Source organism: Pieris brassicae, chromosome 4 (assembly GCF_905147105.1).
Source record: "Pieris brassicae chromosome 4, ilPieBrab1.1, whole genome shotgun sequence".
NCBI lineage: Eukaryota > Metazoa > Arthropoda > Insecta > Lepidoptera > Pieridae > Pieris > Pieris brassicae.
Window position 1 is genome coordinate 1,412,597 of NC_059668.1, and position 25,668 is coordinate 1,438,264.

At 36.5% G+C, this 25,668-nt stretch overlaps 1 protein-coding gene across 1 annotated transcript in view; it reads left to right on the forward strand.

Moving 5' to 3' along the window:
* LOC123708723 overlaps nt 1-25,668 on the forward strand; it is a 66,942-nt gene that overhangs the window by 34,388 nt on the left and 6,886 nt on the right. Inside the window, exons 26-34 of the mRNA XM_045659570.1 lie at nt 1,330-1,524; nt 2,232-2,357; nt 4,415-4,576; nt 4,999-5,167; nt 6,166-6,327; nt 8,447-8,625; nt 10,294-10,458; nt 11,383-11,510; nt 12,816-13,003. Coding sequence (XP_045515526.1) covers nt 1,330-1,524; nt 2,232-2,357; nt 4,415-4,576; nt 4,999-5,167; nt 6,166-6,327; nt 8,447-8,625; nt 10,294-10,458; nt 11,383-11,510; nt 12,816-13,003 — 1,474 coding nt within the window. The remainder of the gene's footprint in view (nt 1-1,329; nt 1,525-2,231; nt 2,358-4,414; nt 4,577-4,998; nt 5,168-6,165; nt 6,328-8,446; nt 8,626-10,293; nt 10,459-11,382; nt 11,511-12,815; nt 13,004-25,668) is intronic.

A 25,668-nucleotide genomic window follows, 5' to 3' on the forward strand; every position in this document is an offset into this window, starting at 1 on the left:
TTATGTTAAGTGATACCTCCGCCCATGGACATTCACATGGCTAGAAGGCTCGCGCTATGCTCTTTTCTTGAAGGACCCTATGTCGAATTGTTTCAACATAGAGGTGGCGCGGCATAAACTACCCTAAGAAAACTCTTAGTTGTGAAACGAAGGACGTCGATGTGATACGGATGGTATTTTCTGTCTTGACGTCCGATGATGAAACTCAGACGCAGTCAATACACACAAAGAATTTTACACCACACGCGAAGACATACAGACAAGATATACACTTCGACACAAAAAACGCCTAAACCTACCATCTTCCCGATTACAAATACATGCATCAAGCCCACTAGTCATGTCAAACAAAATTTATAATAAACTACCGGAGACACTAAGAAATGAAAAAAAGATACATATATTTACAAACAAACTAAAAAAACTTCTTATACGTAAATGTTATTATAGCGTTAATGAGTACCTAGAAGATAAAAATATAACTCAATTTCATAATTATTAATCCCTAAATATACAAAATTCAATAAATAAAAAAATGTTATTCTATGTAATTGGTACTAGCCGGGAGTGTGAAGTTTTTATGTGCTATTTTTTATTGTGTTGCTATTAGCTATGTTATATAGATTTCGTAATGCCTTCTTTTGCTGTGCCCTAACAGGGTCCATAATATTGTACTTAGCTTTAAGCCTCATAAACATCTTTTGTAACGTTATGGAATGCAAATAAATACATGAATACATGAATACAATAGTCCGTATAACTCTTCTGAACAGTACGATTCAAATAATTAAATAAAAAGGAGAGCAACTGGACTGGAGAGGACTTATGGCTTTCGAGCGATCTCTTGCAGCCAACAGGCAAGAAGTGGAAAAATAGATAAGATATAAAATTACTTAGACACAACTAATGGAACATTGCAAAGCAATTGAAACATACACAGTGGAAGAGACAATAAAAAAAAGGGTCCATGAATCACGAATTTCAGATCAGTTAGTAAGATAGTTAGGGATACGATGTGGACAGATAATGCTATTAGAATTGGGATACAGTTCCGATAATTTCATTTCTGGGTTCTAATAGTTTAATTTCTTTTTATATATTGTAGTTTCTTTTTTTTAATTTTATGGTTGTTTGTGTTAGCAATGTTTAATTGTATCTACTTGATTTCGCTTCTATGTATCATTTGTTTGCCCTAATTTTGTGGTCCAAATAAAAAAAAATGCTTGTGCAGTAGAGATTTTAAGGAAGATAGAGAAGGAGCTAAGCGGATATGAGCGGACTTATGCAGACCTACTCGAATAGCTTACCATAATTTTATTTCGTTTACAGAAGTGGATCAGTCATGACTCTCGTCGTATAGTGGAATTACTGTCTCGTTGGAGCCGAGGTGATTCTACCCAGCAGTTACTCTGCAGTGCCCTTGTATCGCCCACAAAGTTGCCAATGAGCGAGTGGTCACACGTGTATGTAGCAACTTGTAAGGCCAACTTGCCGTCCCACGCTACGTTTAGTTATTTATCTAAGGTATGAGTTTTCTACCTTGCTTAGTTAATGTAAATAATAGGTACAGTTATATAGGTGTTGGCCTTGTGCCTTTATCGACTTACACTTCCCTGAGGTCATAGATTCGATTCCTACCAATTTACTTCCGGTGGTAGAAATTTTCGTGAGGAAATCGGAATGCTTTAGATGCAAAATAGTTGACGGCTTCAGGCATAGTATGCAAGTAGGTGCTTGATTTTTCAGCTATGTTTTTTTTTGCTTTAAATAGTGTTTACAATATTCTCCACCTAATAATAATAATAATTGAAAATTGATATGTATAAAATTAAAACAAATTTAAAAAGCTTGGTCCCTGTGGCGTTGTACCTTTAAAGCTGGCAGCATTTGCTCGCTGTGTTGCGATACTTATTCATTAAGGAAAGAACCAGATCTGGGGTCACTCGTACTATGTACCAGGCGCTAAATTAAATCTTTAGGCACAGGAGGCTGATCACCTACTTGCCTATTAGCTTGACAAATTATCATGAAACAGATACACACATCTAAAAGGCCCAGATCAAAAAAGGCTGTAGCGCCAGTTATTTATTATGTTTCTCTAGTCAATAATTGTCATATATTACGAATTTGAGTTTCTGGGTGTGATCAGTTCCTTGCTAGAGAGTACCAATATTTGATATTGGTTTAAGTGTTCTCAGACTGTTCATACATTATTTCTTGATATCCTGTAGTTTGACATTACCCGATGGGCCATCGCAGTAGATACAGCACAGCGTAGAGACGTGCTTCTAATAATCACTGACACTGCGCAGAAATGGGGCCCTAAACCTGACACGGAGCACCATGTGCTTATCGAGGTATTTATTTAGGTATTAGACGTTGTTCGATGTATGGAAGAGAGAAGGAAGAAAAAAATGTCATGAAGTAATTGGACGCGCAGGAGTCTCTCGTTCCAAAACTGAGCATTTGTTAAGGCATTTTGTTCTGGCACTAGTATGCCAGGTTCTGAGCCAACTGCCCACTGAACTATTTCCGACCCAATTTGACTTAGAGTTCTTCAAGCAAAGAACGTACCAATTCTTAAAAGATTGGCAACGCACGCACGCGCGGCCTCTTGCTTATCACTGAACATCAGATCTCCTGCCCGTTTGTTGTTATATAAAAAATACATTTTTATTTGTTGTATTGAACTATTATATAATTTAGTATTTTTATTCTAAAATCAACACCACAAACAGTTCTGTTTCCTATCGCCTTTTCGATCTTGATCTTGCCAAAACAGAGTGAATGACCACTCTGTTCATAGCTTTCATAGCTTTTACACATTGAAAGAAATCACATTTTTTACCGGATTGAAGCTATGTATTGTTATAAACTTATAATAATTTAAAGTTATGTATTGTTATAAACTTATAATAATTTAAAGTTATGTATTGTTATAAACTTATAATAATTTAAAGCTATGTATTGTTATAAACTTATAATAATTTAAAGCTATGTATTGTTATAAACTTATAATAATTTAAAGCTATGTATTGTTATAAACTTATAATAATTGAAAGCAATGTATTGTTATAAACTTATAATAATTTAAAGCTATGTATTGTTATAAACTTATAATAATTTAAAGTTATGTATTGTTATAAACTTATAATAATTTAAAGCTATGTATTGTTATAAACTTATAATAATTTAAAGTTATGTATTGTTATAAACTTATAATAATTTAAAGCTATGTATTGTTATAAACTTATAATAATTTAAAGCTATGTATTGTTATAAACTTATAATAATTTAAAGTTATGTATTGTTATAAACTTATAATAATTGAAAGCTATGTATTGTTATAAACTTATAATAATTTAAAGCTATGTATTGTTATAAACTTATAATAATTTAAAGCTATGTATTGTTATAAACTTATAATAATTTAAAGCTATGTATTGTTATAAACTTATAATAATTGAAAGCTATGTATTGTTATAAACTTATAATAATTTAAAGCTATGTATTGATATAAACTTATAATAATTTAAAGCTATGTTTTGTTATAAACTTATAATAATTTAAAGCTATGTATTGTTATAAACTTATAATAATTGAAAGCTATGTTTTGTTATAAACTTATAATAATTTAAAGCTATGTATTGTTATAAACTTATAATAATTAAAAACTTAAATTAGTTTAAAATACTTATAAGTTTATAACAATACATAGCTTGAATCTGGTAAAAAAGTGTTTTCTTTCACTCTGTTTTGGCTTCCTCTGTACTTGTATATATCATCAGCTTTTTTCATTTGGTAAAATAAAGCATTTGGTATCACCAAAATACTTCAAGCATAATAGGCATCTCTTGAACAGACGTGTCCTCCAATAGGTCACATCTCATGTTTTCGTGGTTATGGCCAAACGCCTGTCCAGATCTATATAAGAAAAAGACAAAAATAATCCTTGTATTGTCTTTTGTTAAAATAGCTTTTACACATTAAGAAAAACACTTTTTGAACGGATTCAAGCTATGTATTATTATTAAAACTTATAATTATTTACATAATTCTAAATATTAAATTTTAAATACAGATAAAACCACTTTCTCTGCAGCTGTGATGCTTTTGACATTTAACACCTTTTGTCTTCAGTCACCGTGACCACGCACGCTGAAAAGCACGCGATGCGTCGGAAAAAAAGTTTAAAATTTATAATTATGCAAATAATTATAAGTTTTAATAATAATACATAGCTTTAATCCGTTCAAAAAGTGTTTTTCTTCAAAAATAATCCTGTCAAAATGGATCCATTCATTCTTCTATATTCTGATAGATTTTTCAATGCTGTCAAAGTTTGATTCCTTACATAATGTGTAACTTCAACGATACTCAAGACTTGACACTATATAAATAATAATTGTTATAGCTTTTAGGCGTTCACTCACACGCTATTGTATCATCTGCGGAACTTAATGTTCACGTGTGCGATGCTTTCCGACGCGCAGCTTCAGGAAAGTTGCCGCCGGGATTTTGCGCACATTTGACAAGAGCCGTGGAGTCGCATGCGCATCTGCTGACCTTCGATCAGGTATTAAATCACGTGACTTATGAAATAGTTTTTAATTTGATACCAATTACCGAAATAGGTTATTAACACTAAGTTAATATCATTTGAGCAGTGTTGGCCTAGTGGTTTCAGCGTGCGACTCTCATCCCTGAGGTCATAGGTTCGATCCCCGGCTGGACCAACCAATGGACTTTTTGTCTATGTGCGCATTTAACATTCGCTCGAACGGTGAAGGAATGTCGTGAGGAAACCGGCTTGTCTTTAACCCAAAAACTCGGTGTGTGTCAGGCACAGGCTGATCACCAACTAGATTGACAAATAATCATGAAACAAAAACGGAAATCTGAGGTCCAAACCTAAAAATGCTGTAGCGACCCTGGTTATTATTATTATTACGTTTATTTATAAGCCCTTAATGCAAAAAAATCACATGTTAATTATAGATCGGCCATTTGCTACGCGACGTAGGGAGCATTTGGTGGGAGGCGCGTAAAAGTTCCTCGAACAGGCAAATGTATCCCCAATACGCAACGCACGTAGCGGCCGTGTTGACCTCGCTACAACGGGCATTCGTCGAGGCTGCTCAGAACTTGAGTTATGCTCCTGAAAGAGGTAAAATGTGACGATTTGGCTTAATCTTTATTGGACATGGGACAAACGGGATGCTTCATAGAAATTATGCTCTCGTCTTGAAGATATTTACAATGCAATACTAATTCATATTGAAAGCTTTGCTCGAAAGAAGTTTTTAGGTTAGGTTGTGTACAGTATTGACTTGTTCATTGTCTTAAAGCGTGGCTATGGCCCTAAAATCAGTGGCGTCGAGCAGATCGCGAGATGATGCACTGCCGAGGCGATTTAGGGTGCTCCCCTCCCCTCCCCATCACTTCCCCGATATTGTCTCTGGTTTAAGGGCCGTGTGTAGATACTTTTAAGTACAAGGTAAATCACCCCTGAGCCATTGTATAGTTTCATTATCTGCCTAGTGAATGCATTTATTCTTAGCGGGAATTCGAACCCGGCTTGTATTATCAGCTGAGCTATTGACGATTGAGGTAGAATTTAAGAAGTCGAATTTTGAGTAGATTACTGTGGTGGCCAAGGTTAAATAATTATAGGAGCAAATAAGCAGTAAGCTCACCTGATGTTTAGTGTCCATGTCATGACACCCGCCTTGCCAGCAGGCTCGCAAGTTTTAAGAATTGGAACGTTCTTTTCTTTCTCTAAGTCGAATTAATTCAGACATACTGCAGTGATCCACGTAGTCACTCAAAACTTAGCGATGAAAAAGAGTAGCGGACAGTTTCTTGCCCGCTCTACTCCCATGACTTGCGAACTGGTAGTAAATGTAAATTTACAATTAATTTAACTTCTTTTCTGACGTTCATTAGTGTAATTGTTTACCTTTATGAATAAAGTTATTTTGAGTTTGAGTGGTCATTGTGGAATTTCATATTCTGCCTCGAGGGCCGATGTGGAAACTCAGCTGCAGGTTGTCCAAACAACTCTGTCTACTTTCCATGATAAATTCGGAAGATTTTAAGATTTTAAACTCAGATCTGACGTAATAAGATTGATTGTGTAAATGTTTTGGGGATATGTAATTTCAGTGACGCTATACTCCTGGTCATCAATGGTAGAATCGTGGTCAGCGTGGATTTCCCCGCAATCCCTCGAGCCACTGCTTCCTTCCACGTGCGAGGATGAAAAGTACACGCAAATGCTTCAAAATTTTCTCACTTGCATACTGACTGTTATGGAAGCTAGTCCCGGTAAGTTATTTTTAATTTTTCTTGGTTATTAATTATGTTACTTTTAGGTGATTTTTTATTTGAGAGCTTTGGAATGCGTGAAATGAAATGCACTTTTAGAAGTTTTAAGAGATAATCTAGTCTTGCGTTAAAACTCATAACGTTTTCACCTCGTTATATAGGTCTATTTAGGTCCGCTTTAAGTTTTATATCATCGTAATAATAATAACTTTTTAATTCAGATAGATATTCAAACACATTTATTTTTCTATCTCATTCATTTTAGGTATGTGTGTGCCCTTTTTTGGCAAAGGCCTCCTCCAAATCGCGCTATTTCTTTCTGTACTCTGCCACTCTGTGCCACCTACCATCCGCTGTCTCTTTAATTTGGTCTATCCACTGTACGGTATCTTAGGCTGTCTTCTTCTTTTTCGTTTATCGTAACAGTTTAGTACTATCTTGTTCCAATTTTATGTTCTACCAGCCATGTGCCCCCCATTTTCACTTTAGTTTATATATTTTTATTGTAGCATCTGCTACCTGTGTCGTTGTTCTTGTCTGTCTTCTTCTATTTTTCTCTACCCCTATCATACATCGTTCCAGCAATCCTTGATCCATGGTAGTATACAAGTATTGAAAAGCTTTCTGTTAATTATCATGCTCGTTTTCTATTTTTCATGACTCCTCGCGCCCAAAAGCTCTTCCAAGCTTTCTGCTATTATTGTTGCATCGGTCATAGATATTGCCTGACCGTTGTACGAGTATTCAGATGCATATTCTATATTACTGGTTTTTTAATAGTGTTTGCGCCAAATCGGTGTCAGTCAATGAAGGATGACAATTGTCGATTTTGATTCAGACACGAACCGGAAATGGTAATTTCGAAAGGATGAGTGTAATTTTAACGCGCACTAACTATAGAACGCATACCGTACGCAATTTCTTTATTATTATTAAAGGAACTAGTGCTTGGAGTGGGACACACCACCGTTGATGATAAATGCTAGTCTTGGTCTGATCGAATATTGTATTCCTTTTTTATTATAGTTACACGCTTCCGGATACCCTCACAAATAGTATTATTTCATTTCTGGATTTGGTATTTGGTGTTCTCGGCAATATAATACCGTCAATCAGTTTTATGTCATAGTCAATTAAATTTTATTTATTTCACATACTAACAATTGTTTGGCTAGAAGAAACTGCTTTTAACAGATTATAGATAGGCACTTACATTATTTGCAAATGTACTTTAAATTTTTAAGTTTTCTGGGCATTCATTCAAAGACCAACAATACGTTTTTGGTCATAGCCAAGGAAAATTTATTCATATACTAAGAATTGTTTGGCTATAAGAAACTGCTTTTAACAGATTATACATAGGCATTTACATTATTTGCAAATTTACTTCTAATTTTTAAGTTTTCTCGGCATTCATTCTAAGACCGACAATCCGTTTTTGGTCATAGTCAAGGAAAATTTATTCATATACTAAGAATTGTTTGGCTATAAGAAACTGCTTTTAACAGATTATACATAGGCATTTACATTATTTGCAAATTTACTTCTAATTTTTAAGTTTTCTCGGCATTCATTCTAAGACCGACAATCCGTTTTTGGTCATAGTCAAGGAAAATTTATTCATATACTAAGAATTGTTTGGCTATAAGAAACTGCTTTTAACAGATTATACATAGGCATTTACATTATTTGCAAATTTACTTTAAATTTTTAAGTTTTCTCGGCATTCATTCTAAGACCGACAATCCGTTTTTGGTCATAGTCAAGGAAAATTTATTCATATAGTAAGAATTGTTTGGCTATAAGAATTTGCTTTTAACAGATTATACATAGGCATTTACATTATTTGCAAATTTACTTCTAATTTTTAAGTTTTCTCGGCATTCATTCTAAGACCGACAATCCGTTTTTGGTCATAGTCAAGGAAAATTTATTCATATACTAAGAATTGTTTGGCTATAAGAAACTGCTTTTAACAGATTATAGATAGGCACTTACATAATTTGCAAATTTAGTTCAAATTTTTAAGCGGTTAGTCAAACAGCCATAAAACTTATGCCATGCAATTTCGCCCTCAACTTCGAAACACTTCAGTTGCCAAACACTTTGGAATTTTCAGATAGCACAGAATCTCTTCTATACGAAATATGGAGTTGGTGTGTGGAGACATACTGTGCCAACAGAAGGGACAGCACACAAGAGTGCCGCGTCCAACTGTCCGCATTGTTGTCTGCGGTCGTACAACTTGACTGGCGTCATCAGTGGTTTAGGTCTTCTTGTCTCCCAAGAGTCATTCAGGTGAGAAAAAACCAATTGGATTCAAAACAGTTTCTTGTTAAATTATTTAAATACAATATAGTATAATTATTTAGTAACAGTAATTAAGAATAATAATTTATTGCAAGAATATGGTACAAAAATGTGTAAGGTGGTACAATAGTAATTACGCATATTCAGCCACACACAATGGCGCCCATATTTGTCTTTACAGGAGTTTTACATTTTACATTATGAGTCATATGATTTGGTCAATTCTTATATTATTTGTATCGTACATATCATATCAAATGTTATTAAATTTATAATCAAATACAGTGTCTCACGCAAATAATCATTAATTGATTAATACACCAAGTCAATTTTTATAGCCTCTAGTCGGAAGATCTTTTAATTATTTTGGTTAATTATTGTAAACTTTAATAGCCATACAAAAGGTGTTTTTTCTAAACAGTTTCCAGATTGATTTTTGGCACAGCCAATTTCACCCCATATCTACTTATTACTATAAAATATGTATGTTTCTGTGCCCGAATAACATTTCTAAATTATAAATACAGGGAAGAGGTACAATTTTTAGCTTCTTAATTAAAGCATACATTATTCTATTAATTTCAATTTTATTATTTAGTTATGAGATTTCAATTTATTTTTTTCTTTTGCCTTTACTAGGATTACATAAAAAGCTCTAAGCATCCTTAATAATTTATGTTATCTGATTTGTTAATGCAACAAACTGTTTATAAAAAAAATATATATATGTAGCGTCAGGCCCCGACATTGTTAAGATAACAAACACAAAGTTTTCTCCCAATCACTTGATTTATTCCAATTCTAATTTCAGTATCTTAATTCAATACGATTTTAATAAACAAATTCAATAGGTAAAGATTTCAAAGGCTATTCGGTAATTACGTAACGTGTGCACCGGGCAATGGTCGATGAACGACTGCTTGAGTTGTGCGCGCGCGCTGCTTTATATTGGTTCTGTAGTGGGGATCGAGTGACACATCGAATCAGCCCTTGCAAATCGATAAAAATGATACTTCATTTACTATTTATAAAGGCCATACATAATATGTTATTGTTTAAAGTTTCCTCTTACATACGTATAAAACTTGTTTAGTTTTAAAGCTTTTTTTATATAAAAATGGTTGCCTGTTAAGTCGGTTTACGGACGATAGTTTAACGTGACAACGATTGCATACGTATGGATACAAAGGAGGAGTGAATCCTCGGACGCATATAGGCCCATTAAGTCGAAGAGAGATGCGGCGCAAGCGTACAATGCGCGTAACGGGACAATGAGCGTAACGGGACAATGAGCGTAACGGGACAGTGAGTCATGATTTATTCAGTGTTCAGGCAGAGTTTTTCGATTTATTAGACGTTGTCACCTTAATAATCAGTAATTGTTTAACACTGAAGACATTACATGTTTTGCATTGTACCACGTATGTATGAACCGCAGTCTATCTTTTCACTCACAACACGGATGTAATGTGGGGACCAGCATCTTTAATTTTTAGCTACGATCCATATCATGTTTAAAAAAAATTATACAATGTGTACGTTTGTTACCATTACCCCAGTGTTATTTCATATAACAAGGTAACCATGGTAACCAACACGCTACGACCACGCTATAAATAATCTCATTGTTCAATAATTATGAAATAAATATTTCAGATCAGCGAATCAGGCGAAAGAGAGATCACGACCTGGTCCAGTATTACGTTGAGTCATACGCGGGCGGAGACGTGGCTGCGTTCAGTCCCCGATGTACACGTCGCTCCAACGTTGGGTGCGCTCTTCGATTTGTTCGTGTCAAAGAACATGCAGTTTTCAGAACAGGTATAGTTTATCACCTTTGTGTCAAATAGATGACCTGGTGAACTTCGTAACACCTACATATACATGGTCAATCCTTAGGACAATTGTTTTTCTTCATTATCCAATAAAATAATAGTTTATTCTATTTATATAACATCCATTTATATAAGTACAACTTGAAGATTAATTTTAGTTACCAATACCAACAAATAAAAATTTTGTGTTCATAAGGGGGGGGGGGCAATCCAAAAAACCTAATGCAAACAAAATCGGGGGTAGATGGCGTAGTTTTTTTTAATGTACCCTCTCAATCCAATTATACTACTGGATAGCTGAAGAATCAAAGAATTTATTACGATAAGCGAGAACGGTGACGCATCGCTTATGGTGGAGATTCCCTCTCCACCATAAAAAAATGTTGCCATTGAAAAAAAAAATTAGACCTTTTGGGACTTCTCCGAAATTGTTATTTTTTATTTTATTCTGTATGGGGCCGTTCAATTGTGACATCAGCACTATACGGAGGGGGGGGTCTTTGATTTCCTAATGTGATGATTACGTCAACAGTAATTATTTACTTTTTTACACATAATACCAACATATTGTCTATGCTTGAACACGGAATGTATTTTCGAGGATTCCTACAGAAATTATGTACTATTATTTTTGAGAGCTTTACTTACTTTTGCTGACAAGAGGGAGGGGGGGGGGGGGTAATAAATTGCTGTAAATCTGGTTACGTATAACTTGAACAGCTCCTATGTATATTTGTAATAAACTCGAAAAATGATTGGACCAATTGCAAATTTATATTAATTTTGTAGGATAGTGTTTTTTTATATATATATATGTTCTTTAGTAGCTTGTCCTCTATCTTGTCTTGAAGTTATCTTCAGTAGGTCATTAGCCTATTTCCCAATATGATAGCTTTAACTTATTTCAAAGCTCATATCGGAATGTTGCGGAGTTTCCTGGTGGAGATTTCCTACCGAAGCTCTGGACCAGCTGCTGGAGAAGTTCTACTACCAGCACTATAACCCTGGAATGCCGTACTGCGACCTGCCACAGTTTCGGTAGTTATTATTTTTTACATTTCATATTCCATTTATATTTTTTTTATATCTTGCTATGCCATGTCATACTAGTGCTAGTCATTGTTTGTATGCCAAAGGTCTGTCACGTATCATGGAGAGCGTTGTTCGGGCTAATACCTGCAGCTGATTTTCATTATCGGACGTCAAGGCAGAATACAAAATACCATCCGTATCACCTCGACGTCCGTCGGTCTATAACTGAGCGTTCCTTAAGGCAGTTTTTGCCGGGCACCACCACTATGTGGAACCAGCTGCCCACTGAAGTATTTCCGAACCAATCCGACTTAGGGTCCTTCAAGAAAAGGGCGTACCAATTCTTGAAAGGCCGGCAACGCACTCGCGAGCCTTGTGGCATTGAGATTGTCCATGGGCGGCGGTATCACTTAACATCAGGTGCGCCTTCTGCCCGTTTGCCCGTTTTATAAAAAAAAATACTAAATCTAGATTTTTACAATTAATGGATATAAACGCAAATTTATCATTTTTTAAATGTTTTTGTGTCCGGTTTTAATGTAATATTTCCCTGTGAGGTTCTGTATATGTATTGCGTGTGGGTATTTTTTTATAGTATATGGGGGGGGGGGGGCAAACGAGCCTACAAGACTACCCAAAAGGGAAGTGATCGCAGTCCAGTCCAGTATTTCTTTAAACAATTGGAGGTCGTATCTCCCAGGGAAAAGCCCTACTGGAAGGCGATTCCACAGTTCGCTAGTTCCCAAAAGTGAAATGTGTCCTGAAATTAATGCAAATAGTGTAATCATTGCGTTTATATCCGTTAAAAAGTGTTGTAGTAGGAGAGCTCACGATGCTAAATGAGGATTTACTCGAGCGTCATAGAACCTATTGGGTTGCGAAGCTTAGCTAGTAATAAGGTTTTTTTTTATATTTTCATGGGATGGGGGGGGGTGGTTGGAAGCGGCTATAGATCAAAAATTAAAAAAAAACTGTGCCCTGGACATACTAGAGCGCGTTATCTGGTTGCTTGCATGATGGGTGTGGTCCTATAAATGTTGAAAATGTTAAGTGAACCTTAAAAAAGCCCTCATCTAAAAATCTGTCGATTTGTATGTAATGCAAACTCAACATATATATGGGGCTCATATTTGGTGAAGGTACTTAACCGGGTACAAGGTATCCCCCTGTATATTAGTCTGCTCGGGCTCCCCTACCTATTATATGCGCAAACCAAAAACAACGAAGCCATTGACCAATCATATTCAAGAGAAACGCGACATCGTTTCGTCTATGGTTTTAATTTTCTTAATAATTATTTTTATTCCAAAGCATTGTCCTATCGGCCAGTCAGCTAAGCGTTCACCCAAACACGCATAGCACCATCATCAATAATGCCACGACACACGTGAAGCGTTGCCGCGCCGTTTCGCAGTACATAAGAGCCGTTGTGTCGCCGCCCTTACAGTCGCATCTTAGGACTCACGTGACAAGATTACTGCAAGTTATCACTGAACTTGGTAAGGAATTGCATATTACAGTGAAACCTGGTTAAGAGGGATCCCAAGGGACCAAGACATGTGTACCAATTATTGAGGGTTTTCCAATAATCCAGTTTTCCAATTAAAAACGTTTAAATTTATAGTTGTCTCATTTACAGAGGTCGCTGTCATCCCGCTTACAGAGGTCGAAATGTGCCCTTATTCCATTTTTAGAGGCGGAAATGTTAATAAAAATACGTATTTTTGATGTTATGAATTTAATGTAGGTATGAATGTATATACATAATGTATTGTGTCAAAAAAAAATACGGTAAAGTTTATGGCTTAAAGTAATTGGTTATGTTTGTTTGTATTTGATTGCTAGTTGCTAGCAAAACATGATATATGTAGTACTGACAATCAAAGCATGCGCGAAAGACGGCGAGAAATGTATGAGCAAACACGTCAAAACGTGTTGAAACCTGATTAATTTGTCTCACTTATACAGGTAATTGAGCTACAGAGTCTCAATTATAGAGGTAAACATCGAAAAAGTCTTAGAATTCAAATCTTATTTAACCAGGTTCAAAAAGTCCCATTAACAGAGGTAATTTCATGAAAACGTACCGGGACTTCGTTGCAACTCTCAATAATAGAGGTTTCTCATTTATCCAGGTCCCACTTAACCAGGTTTCGCTGTATTATCGAATAACACTGTAATCAGTTCGATGTATGTGTCTATTAAAAACTACCGAACAGTGTTGAGTTAATGCGACTTTGTAAGTACAGTCAAATGGGGATAAGTGAGAGCTCAAGGGATCGCGATCTCATTTTTCTCTTAGAGGTTTCTCATTTATCCAGGTCCCACTTAACCAGGTTTCTCTGTTTTATCGAATAACACTGTAATCAGTTCGATGTAGGTGTCTATTATTAAAAACTACCGAACAGTGTTGAGTTAATGCGACTTTGTAAGTACAGTCAAATGGGGATAAGTGAGAGCTCAAGGGATCGCGATCTCATTTTTCTCTTAGAGGTTTCTCATTTATCCAGGTCCCACTTAACCAGGTTTCTCTGTTTTATCGAATAACACTGTAATCAGTTCGATGTAGGTGTCTATTATTAAAAACTACCGAACAGTGTTGAGTTAATGCGACTTTGTAAGTACAGTCAAATGGGGATAAGTGAGAGCTCAAGGGATCGCGATCTCATTTTTCTCTTAGAGGTTTCTCATTTATCCAGGTCCCACTTAACCAGGTTTCGCTGTATTATCGAATAACACTGTAATCAGTTCGATGTAGGTGTCTATTATTAAAAACTACCGAACAGTGTTGAGTTAATGCGACTTTGTAAGTACAGTCAAACCGGGATAAATGAGAGCTCAAGGGATCGCGATCTCATTTTTCTCTTAGAGGTTTCTCATTTATCCAGGTCCCACTTAACCAGGTTTCGCTGTATTATCGAATAACACTGTAATCAGTTCGATGTAGGTGTCTATTATTAAAAACTACCGAACAGTGTTGAGTTAATGCGACTTTGTAAGTACAGTCAAACCGGGATAAATGAGAGCTCAAGGGATCGCGATCTCATTTTTCTCTTAGAGGTTTCTCATTTATCCAGGTCCCACTTAACCAGGTTTCGCTGTATTATCGAATAACACTGTAATCAGTTCGATGTAGGTGTCTATTATTAAAAACTACCGAACAGTGTTGAGTTAATGCGACTTTGTAAGTACAGTCAAATGGGGATAAGTGAGAGCTCAAGGGATCGCGATCTCATTTTTCTCTTAGAGGTTTCTCATTTATCCAGATCCCACTTAACCAGGTTTCTCTGTTTTATCGAATAACACTGTAATCAGTTCGATGTAGGTGTCTATTATTAAAAACTACCTAATAGTGTTGAGTTAATGCGACTTTGTAAGTACAGTCAAATGGGGATAAGTGAGAGCTCAAGGGATCGCGATCTCATTTTTCTCTTAGAGGTTTCTCATTTATCCAGATCCCACTTAACCAGGTTTCTCTGTTTTATCGAATAACACTGTAATCAGTTCGATGTAGGTGTCTATTAAAAACTACCGAATAGTGTTGAGTTAATGCGACTTTGTAAGTACAGTCAAATGGGGATAAGTGAGAGCTCAAGGGATCGCGATCTCATTTTTCTCTTAGAGGTTTCTCATTTATCCAGATCCCACTTAACCAGGTTTCACTGTATTATCGAATAACACTGTAATCAGTTCGATGTAGGTGTCTATTATTAAAAACTACCTAATAGTGTTAAGTTAATGCGACTTTGTAAGTACAGTCAAATGGGGATAAGTGAGAGCTCAAGGGATCGCGATCTCATTTTTCTCTTAGAGGTTTCTCATTTATCCAGATCCCACTTAACCAGGTTTCTCTGTTTTATCGAATAACACTGTAATCAGTTCGATGTAGGTGTCTATTATTAAAAACTACCTAATAGTGTTGAGTTAATGCGACTTTGTAAGTACAGTCAAATGGGGATAAGTGAGAGCTCAAGGGATCGCGATCTCATTTTTCTCTTAGAGGTTTCTCATTTATCCAGATCCCACTTAACCAGGTTTCTCTGTTTTATCGAATAACACTGTAATCAGTTCGATGTAGGTGTCTATTAAAAACTACCGAATAGTGTTGAGTTAATGCGACTTTGTAAGTACAGTCAAATGGGGATAAGTGAGAGCTCAAGGGATCGCGATCTCATTTTTCTCTTAGAGGTTTCTCATTTATCCAGATCCCACTTAACCAGGTTTCACTGTATTATCGAATAACACTGTAATCAGTTCGATGTAGGTGTCTATTATTAAAAACTACCTAATAGTGTTAAGTTAATGCGACTTTGTAAGTACAGTCAAATGGGGATAAGTGAGAGCTCAAGGGATCGCGATCTCATTTTTCTCTTAGAGGTTTCTCATTTATCCAGATCCCACTTAACCAGGTTTCTCTGTTTTATCGAATAACACTGTAATCAGTTCGATGTAGGTGTCTATTATTAAAAACTACCTAATAGTGTTGAGTTAATGCGACTTTGTAAGTACAGTCAAATGGGGATAAGTGAGAGCTCAAGGGATCGCGATCTCATTTTTCTCTTAGAGGTTTCTCATTTATCCAGATCCCACTTAACCAGGTTTCTCTGTTTTATCGAATAACACTGTAATCAGTTCGATGTAGGTGTCTATTAAAAACTACCGAATAGTGTTGAGTTAATGCGACTTTGTAAGTACAGTCAAATGGGGATAAGTGAGAGCTCAAGGGATCGCGATCTCATTTTTCTCTTAGAGGTTTCTCATTTATCCAGGTCCCACTTAACCAGGTTTCTCTGTTTTATCGAATAACACTGTAATCAGTTCGATGTAGGTGTCTATTAAAAACTACCGAATAGTGTTGAGTTAATGCGACTTTGTAAGTACAGTCAAATGGGGATAAGTGAGAGCTCAAGGGATCGCGATCTCATTTTTCTCTTAGAGGTTTCTCATTTATCCAGGTCCCACTTAACCAGGTTTCTCTGTTTTATCGAATAACACTGTAATCAGTTCGATGTAGGTGTCTATTATTAAAAACTACCTAATAGTGTTGAGTTAATGCGACTTTGTAAGTACAGTCAAATGGGGATAAGTGAGAGCTCAAGGGATCGCGATCTCATTTTTCTCTTAGAGGTTTCTCATTTATCCAGATCCCACTTAACCAGGTTTCTCTGTTTTATCGAATAACACTGTAATCAGTTCGATGTAGGTGTCTATTATTAAAAACTACCTAATAGTGTTGAGTTAATGCGACTTTGTAAGTACAGTCAAATGGGGATAAGTGAGAGCTCAAGGGATCGCGATCTCATTTTTCTCTTAGAGGTTTCTCATTTATCCAGATCCCACTTAACCAGGTTTCTCTGTTTTATCGAATAACACTGTAATCAGTTCGATGTAGGTGTCTATTAATAACTACCGAATAGTGTTGAGTTAATGCGACTTTGTAAGTACAGTCAAATGGGGATAAGTGAGAGCTCAAGGGATCGCGATCTCATTTTTCTCTTAGAGGTTTCTCATTTATCCAGGTCCCACTTAACCAGGTTTCACTGTATTATCGAATAACACTGTAATCAGTTCGATGTAGGTGTCTATTATTAAAAACTACCTAATAGTGTTGAGTTAATGCGACTTTGTAAGTACAGTCAAATGGGGATAAGTGAGAGCTCAAGGGATCGCGATCTCATTTTTCTCTTAGAGGTTTCTCATTTATCCAGATCCCACTTAACCAGGTTTCTCTGTTTTATCGAATAACACTGTAATCAGTTCGATGTAGGTGTCTATTATTAAAAACTACCTAATAGTGTTGAGTTAATGCGACTTTGTAAGTACAGTCAAATGGGGATAAGTGAGAGCTCAAGGGATCGCGATCTCATTTTTCTCTTAGAGGTTTCTCATTTATCCAGATCCCACTTAACCAGGTTTCACTGTATTATCGAATAACACTGTAATCAGTTCGATGTAGGTGTCTATTATTAAAAACTACCTAATAGTGTTGAGTTAATGCGACTTTGTAAGTACAGTCAAATGGGGATAAGTGAGAGCTCAAGGGATCGCGATCTCATTTTTCTCTTAGAGGTTTCTCATTTATCCAGATCCCACTTAACCAGGTTTCTCTGTTTTATCGAATAACACTGTAATCAGTTCGATGTAGGTGTCTATTATTAAAAACTACCTAATAGTGTTGAGTTAATGCGACTTTGTAAGTACAGTCAAATGGGGATAAGTGAGAGCTCAAGGGATCGCGATCTCATTTTTCTCTTAGAGGTTTCTCATTTATCCAGATCCCACTTAACCAGGTTTCTCTGTTTTATCGAATAACACTGTAATCAGTTCGATGTAGGTGTCTATTAATAACTACCGAATAGTGTTGAGTTAATGCGACTTTGTAAGTACAGTCAAATGGGGATAAGTGAGAGCTCAAGGGATCGCGATCTCATTTTTCTCTTAGAGGTTTCTCATTTATCCAGGTCCCACTTAACCAGGTTTCACTGTATTATCGAATAACACTGTAATCAGTTCGATGTAGGTGTCTATTATTAAAAACTACCTAATAGTGTTGAGTTAATGCGACTTTGTAAGTACAGTCAAATGGGGATAAGTGAGAGCTCAAGGGATCGCGATCTCATTTTTCTCTTAGAGGTTTCTCATTTATCCAGATCCCACTTAACCAGGTTTCTCTGTTTTATCGAATAACACTGTAATCAGTTCGATGTAGGTGTCTATTAAAAACTACCGAATAGTGTTGAGTTAATGCGACTTTGTAAGTACAGTCAAATGGGGATAAGTGAGAGCTCAAGGGATCGCGATCTCATTTTTCTCTTAGAGGTTTCTCATTTATCCAGGTCCCACTTAACCAGGTTTATCAGTTTTATCGAATAACACTGTAATCAGTTCGATGTAGGTGTCTATTATTAAAAACTACCTAATAGTGTTGAGTTAATGCGACTTTGTAAGTACAGTCAAATGGGGATAAGTGAGAGCTCAAGGGATCGCGATCTCATTTTTCTCTTAGAGGTTTCTCATTTATCCAGATCCCACTTAACCAGGTTTCTCTGTTTTATCGAATAACACTGTAATCAGTTCGATGTAGGTGTCTATTATTAAAAACTACCTAATAGTGTTGAGTTAATGCGACTTTGTAAGTACAGTCAAATGGGGATAAGTGAGAGCTCAAGGGATCGCGATCTCATTTTTCTCTTAGAGGTTTCTCATTTATCCAGGTCCCACTTAACCAGGTTTCTCTGTTTTATCGAATAACACTGTAATCAGTTCGATGTAGGTGTCTATTAAAAACTACCGAATAGTGTTGAGTTAATGCGACTTTGTAAGTACAGTCAAATGGGGATAAGTGAGAGCTCAAGGGATCGCGATCTCATTTTTCTCTTAGAGGTTTCTCATTTATCCAGGTCCCACTTAACCAGGTTTCTCTGTTTTATCGAATAACACTGTAATCAGTTCGATGTAGGTGTCTATTAAAAACTAACTAATAGTGTTGAGTTAATGCGACTTTGTAAGTACAGTCAAATGGGGATAAGTGAGAGCTCAAGGGATCGCGATCTCATTTTTCTCTTAGAGGTTTCTCATTTATCCAGGTCCCACTTAACCAGGTTTCTCTGTTTTATCGAATAACACTGTAATCAGTTCGATGTAGGTGTCTATTAAAAACTACCGAATAGTGTTGAGTTAATGCGACTTTGTAAGTACAGTCAAATGGGGATAAGTGAGAGCTCAAGGGATCGCGATCTCATTTTTCTCTTAGAGGTTTCTCATTTATCCAGATCCCACTTAACCAGGTTTCTCTGTTTTATCGAATAACACTGTAATCAGTTCGATGTAGGTGTCTATTATTAAAAACTACCTAATAGTGTTGAGTTAATGCGACTTTGTAAGTACAGTCAAATGGGGATAAGTGAGAGCTCAAGGGATCGCGATCTCATTTTTCTCTTAGAGGTTTCTCATTTATCCAGGTCCCACTTAACCAGGTTTCTCTGTTTTATCGAATAACACTGTAATCAGTTCGATGTAGGTGTCTATTAAAAACTACCGAATAGTGTTGAGTTAATGCGACTTTGTAAGTACAGTCAAATGGGGATAAGTGAGAGCTCAAGGGATCGCGATCTCATTTTTCTCTTAGAGGTTTCTCATTTATCCAGATCCCACTTAACCAGGTTTCTCTGTTTTATCGAATAACACTGTAATCAGTTCGATGTAGGTGTCTATTAAAAACTAACTAATAGTGTTGAGTTAATGCGACTTTGTAAGTACAGTCAAATGGGGATAAGTGAGAGCTCAAGGGATCGCGATCTCATTTTTCTCTTAGAGGTTTCTCATTTATCCAGGTCCCACTTAACCAGGTTTCTCTGTTTTATCGAATAACACTGTAATCAGGTCGATGTAGGTGTCTATTAAAAACTACCGAATAGTGTTGAGTTAATGCGACTTTGTAAGTACAGTCAAATGGGGATAAGTGAGAGCTCAAGGGATCGCGATCTCATTTTTCTCTTAGAGGTTTCTCATTTATCCAGATCCCACTTAACCAGGTTTCTCTGTTTTATCGAATAACACTGTAATCAGTTCGATGTAGGTGTCTATTAAAAACTAACTAATAGTGTTGAGTTAATGCGACTTTGTAAGTACAGTCAAATGGGGATAAGTGAGAGCTCAAGGGATCGCGATCTCATTTTTCTCTTAGAGGTTTCTCATTTATCCAGGTCCCACTTAACCAGGTTTCTCTGTTTTATCGAATAACACTGTAATCAGTTCGATGTAGGTGTCTATTATTAAAAACTACCGAACAGTGTTGAGTTAATGCGACTTTGTAAGTACAGTCAAATGGGGATAAGTGAGAGCTCAAGGGATCGCGATCTCATTTTTCTCTTAGAGGTTTCTCATTTATCCAGATCCCACTTAACCAGGTTTCTCTGTATTATCGAATAACACTGTAATCAGTTCGATGTAGGTGTCTATTATTAAAAACTACCTAATAGTGTTGAGTTAATGCGACTTTGTAAGTACAGTCAAATGGGGATAAGTGAGAGCTCAAGGGATCGCGATCTCATTTTTCTCTTAGAGGTTTCTCATTTATCCAGGTCCCACTTAACCAGGTTTCACTGTATTATCGAATAACACTGTAATCAGTTCGATGTAGGTGTCTATTAAAAACTACCGAATAGTGTTGAGTTAATGCGACTTTGTAAGTACAGTCAAATGGGGATAAGTGAGAGCTCAAGGGATCGCGATCTCATTTTTCTCTTAGAGGTTTCTCATTTATCCAGATCCCACTTAACCAGGTTTCTCTGTATTATCGAATAACACTGTAATCAGTTCGATGTAGGTGTCTATTAAAAACTACCGAATAGTGTTGAGTTAATGCGACTTTGTAAGTACAGTCAAATGGGGATAAGTGAGAGCTCAAGGGATCGCGATCTCATTTTTCTCTTAGAGGTTTCTCATTTATCCAGATCCCACTTAACCAGGTTTCTCTGTTTTATCGAATAACACTGTAATCAGTTCGATGTAGGTGTCTATTAAAAACTACCTAATAGTGTTGAGTTAATGCGACTTTGTAAGTACAGTCAAATGGGGATAAGTGAGAGCTCAAGGGATCGCGATCTCATTTTTCTCTTAGAGGTTTCTCATTTATCCAGATCCCACTTAACCAGGTTTCTCTGTTTTATCGAATAACACTGTAATCAGTTCGATGTAGGTGTCTATTAAAAACTACCTAATAGTGTTGAGTTAATGCGACTTTGTAAGTACAGTCAAATGGGGATAAGTGAGAGCTCAAGGGATCGCGATCTCATTTTTCTCTTAGAGGTTTCTCATTTATCCAGGTCCCACTTAACCAGGTTTCTCTGTTTTATCGAATAACACTGTAATCAGTTCGATGTAGGTGTCTATTAAAAACTACCGAATAGTGTTGAGTTAATGCGACTTTGTAAGTACAGTCAAATGGGGATAAGTGAGAGCTCAAGGGATCGCGATCTCATTTTTCTCTTAGAGGTTTCTCATTTATCCAGGTCCCACTTAACCAGGTTTCACTGTATTATCGAATAACACTGTAATCAGTTCGATGTAGGTGTCTATTAAAAACTACCGAATAGTGTTGAGTTAATGCGACTTTGTAAGTACAGTCAAATGGGGATAAGTGAGAGCTCAAGGGATCGCGATCTCATTTTTCTCTTAGAGGTTTCTCATTTATCCAGGTCCCACTTAACCAGGTTTCTCTGTTTTATCGAATAACACTGTAATCAGTTCGATGTAGGTGTCTATTAAAAACTACCTAATAGTGTTGAGTTAATGCGACTTTGTAAGTACAGTCAAATGGGGATAAGTGAGAGCTCAAGGGATCGCGATCTCATTTTTCTCTTAGAGGTTTCTCATTTATCCAGGTCCCACTTAACCAGGTTTCTCTGTTTTATCGAATAACACTGTAATCAGTTCGATGTAGGTGTCTATTAAAAACTACCGAATAGTGTTGAGTTAATGCGACTTTGTAAGTACAGTCAAATGGGGATAAGTGAGAGCTCAAGGGATCGCGATCTCATTTTTCTCTTAGAGGTTTCTCATTTATCCAGGTCCCACTTAACCAGGTTTCACTGTATTATCGAATAACACTGTAATCAGTTCGATGTAGGTGTCTATTAAAAACTACCGAATAGTGTTGAGTTAATGCGACTTTGTAAGTACAGTCAAATGGGGATAAGTGAGAGCTCAAGGGATCGCGATCTCATTTTTCTCTTAGAGGTTTCTCATTTATCCAGGTCCCACTTAACCAGGTTTCACTGTATTATCGAATAACACTGTAATCAGTTCGATGTAGGTGTCTATTAAAAACTACCGAATAGTGTTGAGTTAATGCGACTTTGTAAGTACAGTCAAATGGGGATAAGTGAGAGCTCAAGGGATCGCGATCTCATTTTTCTCTTAGAGGTTTCTCATTTATCCAGGTCCCACTTAACCAGGTTTCTCTGTTTTATCGAATAACACTGTAATCAGTTCGATGTAGGTGTCTATTAAAAACTACCTAATAGTGTTGAGTTAATGCGACTTTGTAAGTACAGTCAAATGGGGATAAGTGAGAGCTCAAGGGATCGCGATCTCATTTTTCTCTTAGAGGTTTCTCATTTATCCAGATCCCACTTAACCAGGTTTCTCTGTTTTATCGAATAACACTGTAATCAGTTCGATGTAGGTGTCTATTAAAAACTACCTAATAGTGTTGAGTTAATGCGACTTTGTAAGTACAGTCAAATGGGGATAAGTGAGAGCTCAAGGGATCGCGATCTCATTTTTCTCTTAGAGGTTTCTCATTTATCCAGGTCCCACTTAACCAGGTTTCTCTGTTTTATCGAATAACACTGTAATCAGTTCGATGTAGGTGTCTATTAAAAACTACCGAATAGTGTTGAGTTAATGCGACTTTGTAAGTACAGTCAAATGGGGATAAGTGAGAGCTCAAGGGATCGCGATCTCATTTTTCTCTTAGAGGTTTCTCATTTATCCAGATCCCACTTAACCAGGTTTCTCTGTTTTATCGAATAACACTGTAATCAGTTCGATGTAGGTGTCTATTAAAAACTACCTAATAGTGTTGAGTTAATGCGACTTTGTAAGTACAGTCAAATGGGGATAAGTGAGAGCTCAAGGGATCGCGATCTCATTTTTCTCTTAGAGGTTTCTCATTTATCCAGGTCCCACTTAACCAGGTTTCACTGTATTATCGAATAACACTGTAATCAGTTCGATGTAGGTGTCTATTAAAAACTACCTAATAGTGTTGAGTTAATGCGACTTTGTAAGTACAGTCAAATGGGGATAAGTGAGAGCTCAAGGGATCGCGATCTCATTTTTCTCTTAGAGGTTTCTCATTTATCCAGATCCCACTTAACCAGGTTTCTCTGTTTTATCGAATAACACTGTAATCAGTTCGATGTAGGTGTCTATTAAAAACTACCTAATAGTGTTGAGTTAATGCGACTTTGTAAGTACAGTCAAATGGGGATAAGTGAGAGCTCAAGGGATCGCGATCTCATTTTTCTCTTAGAGGTTTCTCATTTATCCAGGTCCCACTTAACCAGGTTTCTCTGTTTTATCGAATAACACTGTAATCAGTTCGATGTAGGTGTCTATTAAAAACTACCGAATAGTGTTGAGTTAATGCGACTTTGTAAGTACAGTCAAATGGGGATAAGTGAGAGCTCAAGGGATCGCGATCTCATTTTTCTCTTAGAGGTTTCTCATTTATCCAGGTCCCACTTAACCAGGTTTCTCTGTTTTATCGAATAACACTGTAATCAGTTCGATGTAGGTGTCTATTAAAAACTACCGAATAGTGTTGAGTTAATGCGACTTTGTAAGTACAGTCAAATGGGGATAAGTGAGAGCTCAAGGGATCGCGATCTCATTTTTCTCTTAGAGGTTTCTCATTTATCCAGGTCCCACTTAACCAGGTTTCACTGTATTATCGAATAACACTGTAATCAGTTCGATGTAGGTGTCTATTAAAAACTACCGAATAGTGTTGAGTTAATGCGACTTTGTAAGTACAGTCAAATGGGGATAAGTGAGAGCTCAAGGGATCGCGATCTCATTTTTCTCTTAGAGGTTTCTCATTTATCCAGGTCCCACTTAACCAGGTTTCACTGTTTTATCGAATAACACTGTAATCAGTTCGATGTAGGTGTCTATTAAAAACTACCGAATAGTGTTGAGTTAATGCGACTTTGTAAGTACAGTCAAATGGGGATAAGTGAGAGCTCAAGGGATCGCGATCTCATTTTTCTCTTAGAGGTTTCTCATTTATCCAGATCCCACTTAACCAGGTTTCTCTGTTTTATCGAATAACACTGTAATCAGTTCGATGTAGGTGTCTATTAAAAACTACCTAATAGTGTTGAGTTAATGCGACTTTGTAAGTACAGTCAAATGGGGATAAGTGAGAGCTCAAGGGATCGCGATCTCATTTTTCTCTTAGAGGTTTCTCATTTATCCAGATCCCACTTAACCAGGTTTCTCTGTTTTATCCAATAACACTGTAATCAGTTCGATGTAGGTGTCTATTAAAAACTACCTAATAGTGTTGAGTTAATGCGACTTTGTAAGTACAGTCAAATGGGGATAAGTGAGAGCTCAAGGGATCGCGATCTCATTTTTCTCTTAGAGGTTTCTCATTTATCCAGGTCCCACTTAACCAGGTTTCTCTGTTTTATCGAATAACACTGTAATCAGTTCGATGTAGGTGTCTATTAAAAACTACCGAATAGTGTTGAGTTAATGCGACTTTGTAAGTACAGTCAAATGGGGATAAGTGAGAGCTCAAGGGATCGCGATCTCATTTTTCTCTTAGAGGTTTCTCATTTATCCAGATCCCACTTAACCAGGTTTCTCTGTTTTATCGAATAACACTGTAATCAGTTCGATGTAGGTGTCTATTAAAAACTACCTAATAGTGTTGAGTTAATGCGACTTTGTAAGTACAGTCAAATGGGGATAAGTGAGAGCTCAAGGGATCGCGATCTCATTTTTCTCTTAGAGGTTTCTCATTTATCCAGGTCCCACTTAACCAGGTTTCACTGTATTATCGAATAACACTGTAATCAGTTCGATGTAGGTGTCTATTAAAAACTACCTAATAGTGTTGAGTTAATGCGACTTTGTAAGTACAGTCAAATGGGGATAAGTGAGAGCTCAAGGGATCGCGATCTCATTTTTCTCTTAGAGGTTTCTCATTTATCCAGATCCCACTTAACCAGGTTTCTCTGTTTTATCGAATAACACTGTAATCAGTTCGATGTAGGTGTCTATTAAAAACTACCTAATAGTGTTGAGTTAATGCGACTTTGTAAGTACAGTCAAATGGGGATAAGTGAGAGCTCAAGGGATCGCGATCTCATTTTTCTCTTAGAGGTTTCTCATTTATCCAGGTCCCACTTAACCAGGTTTCTCTGTTTTATCGAATAACACTGTAATCAGTTCGATGTAGGTGTCTATTAAAAACTACCGAATAGTGTTGAGTTAATGCGACTTTGTAAGTACAGTCAAATGGGGATAAGTGAGAGCTCAAGGGATCGCGATCTCATTTTTCTCTTAGAGGTTTCTCATTTATCCAGGTCCCACTTAACCAGGTTTCTCTGTTTTATCGAATAACACTGTAATCAGTTCGATGTAG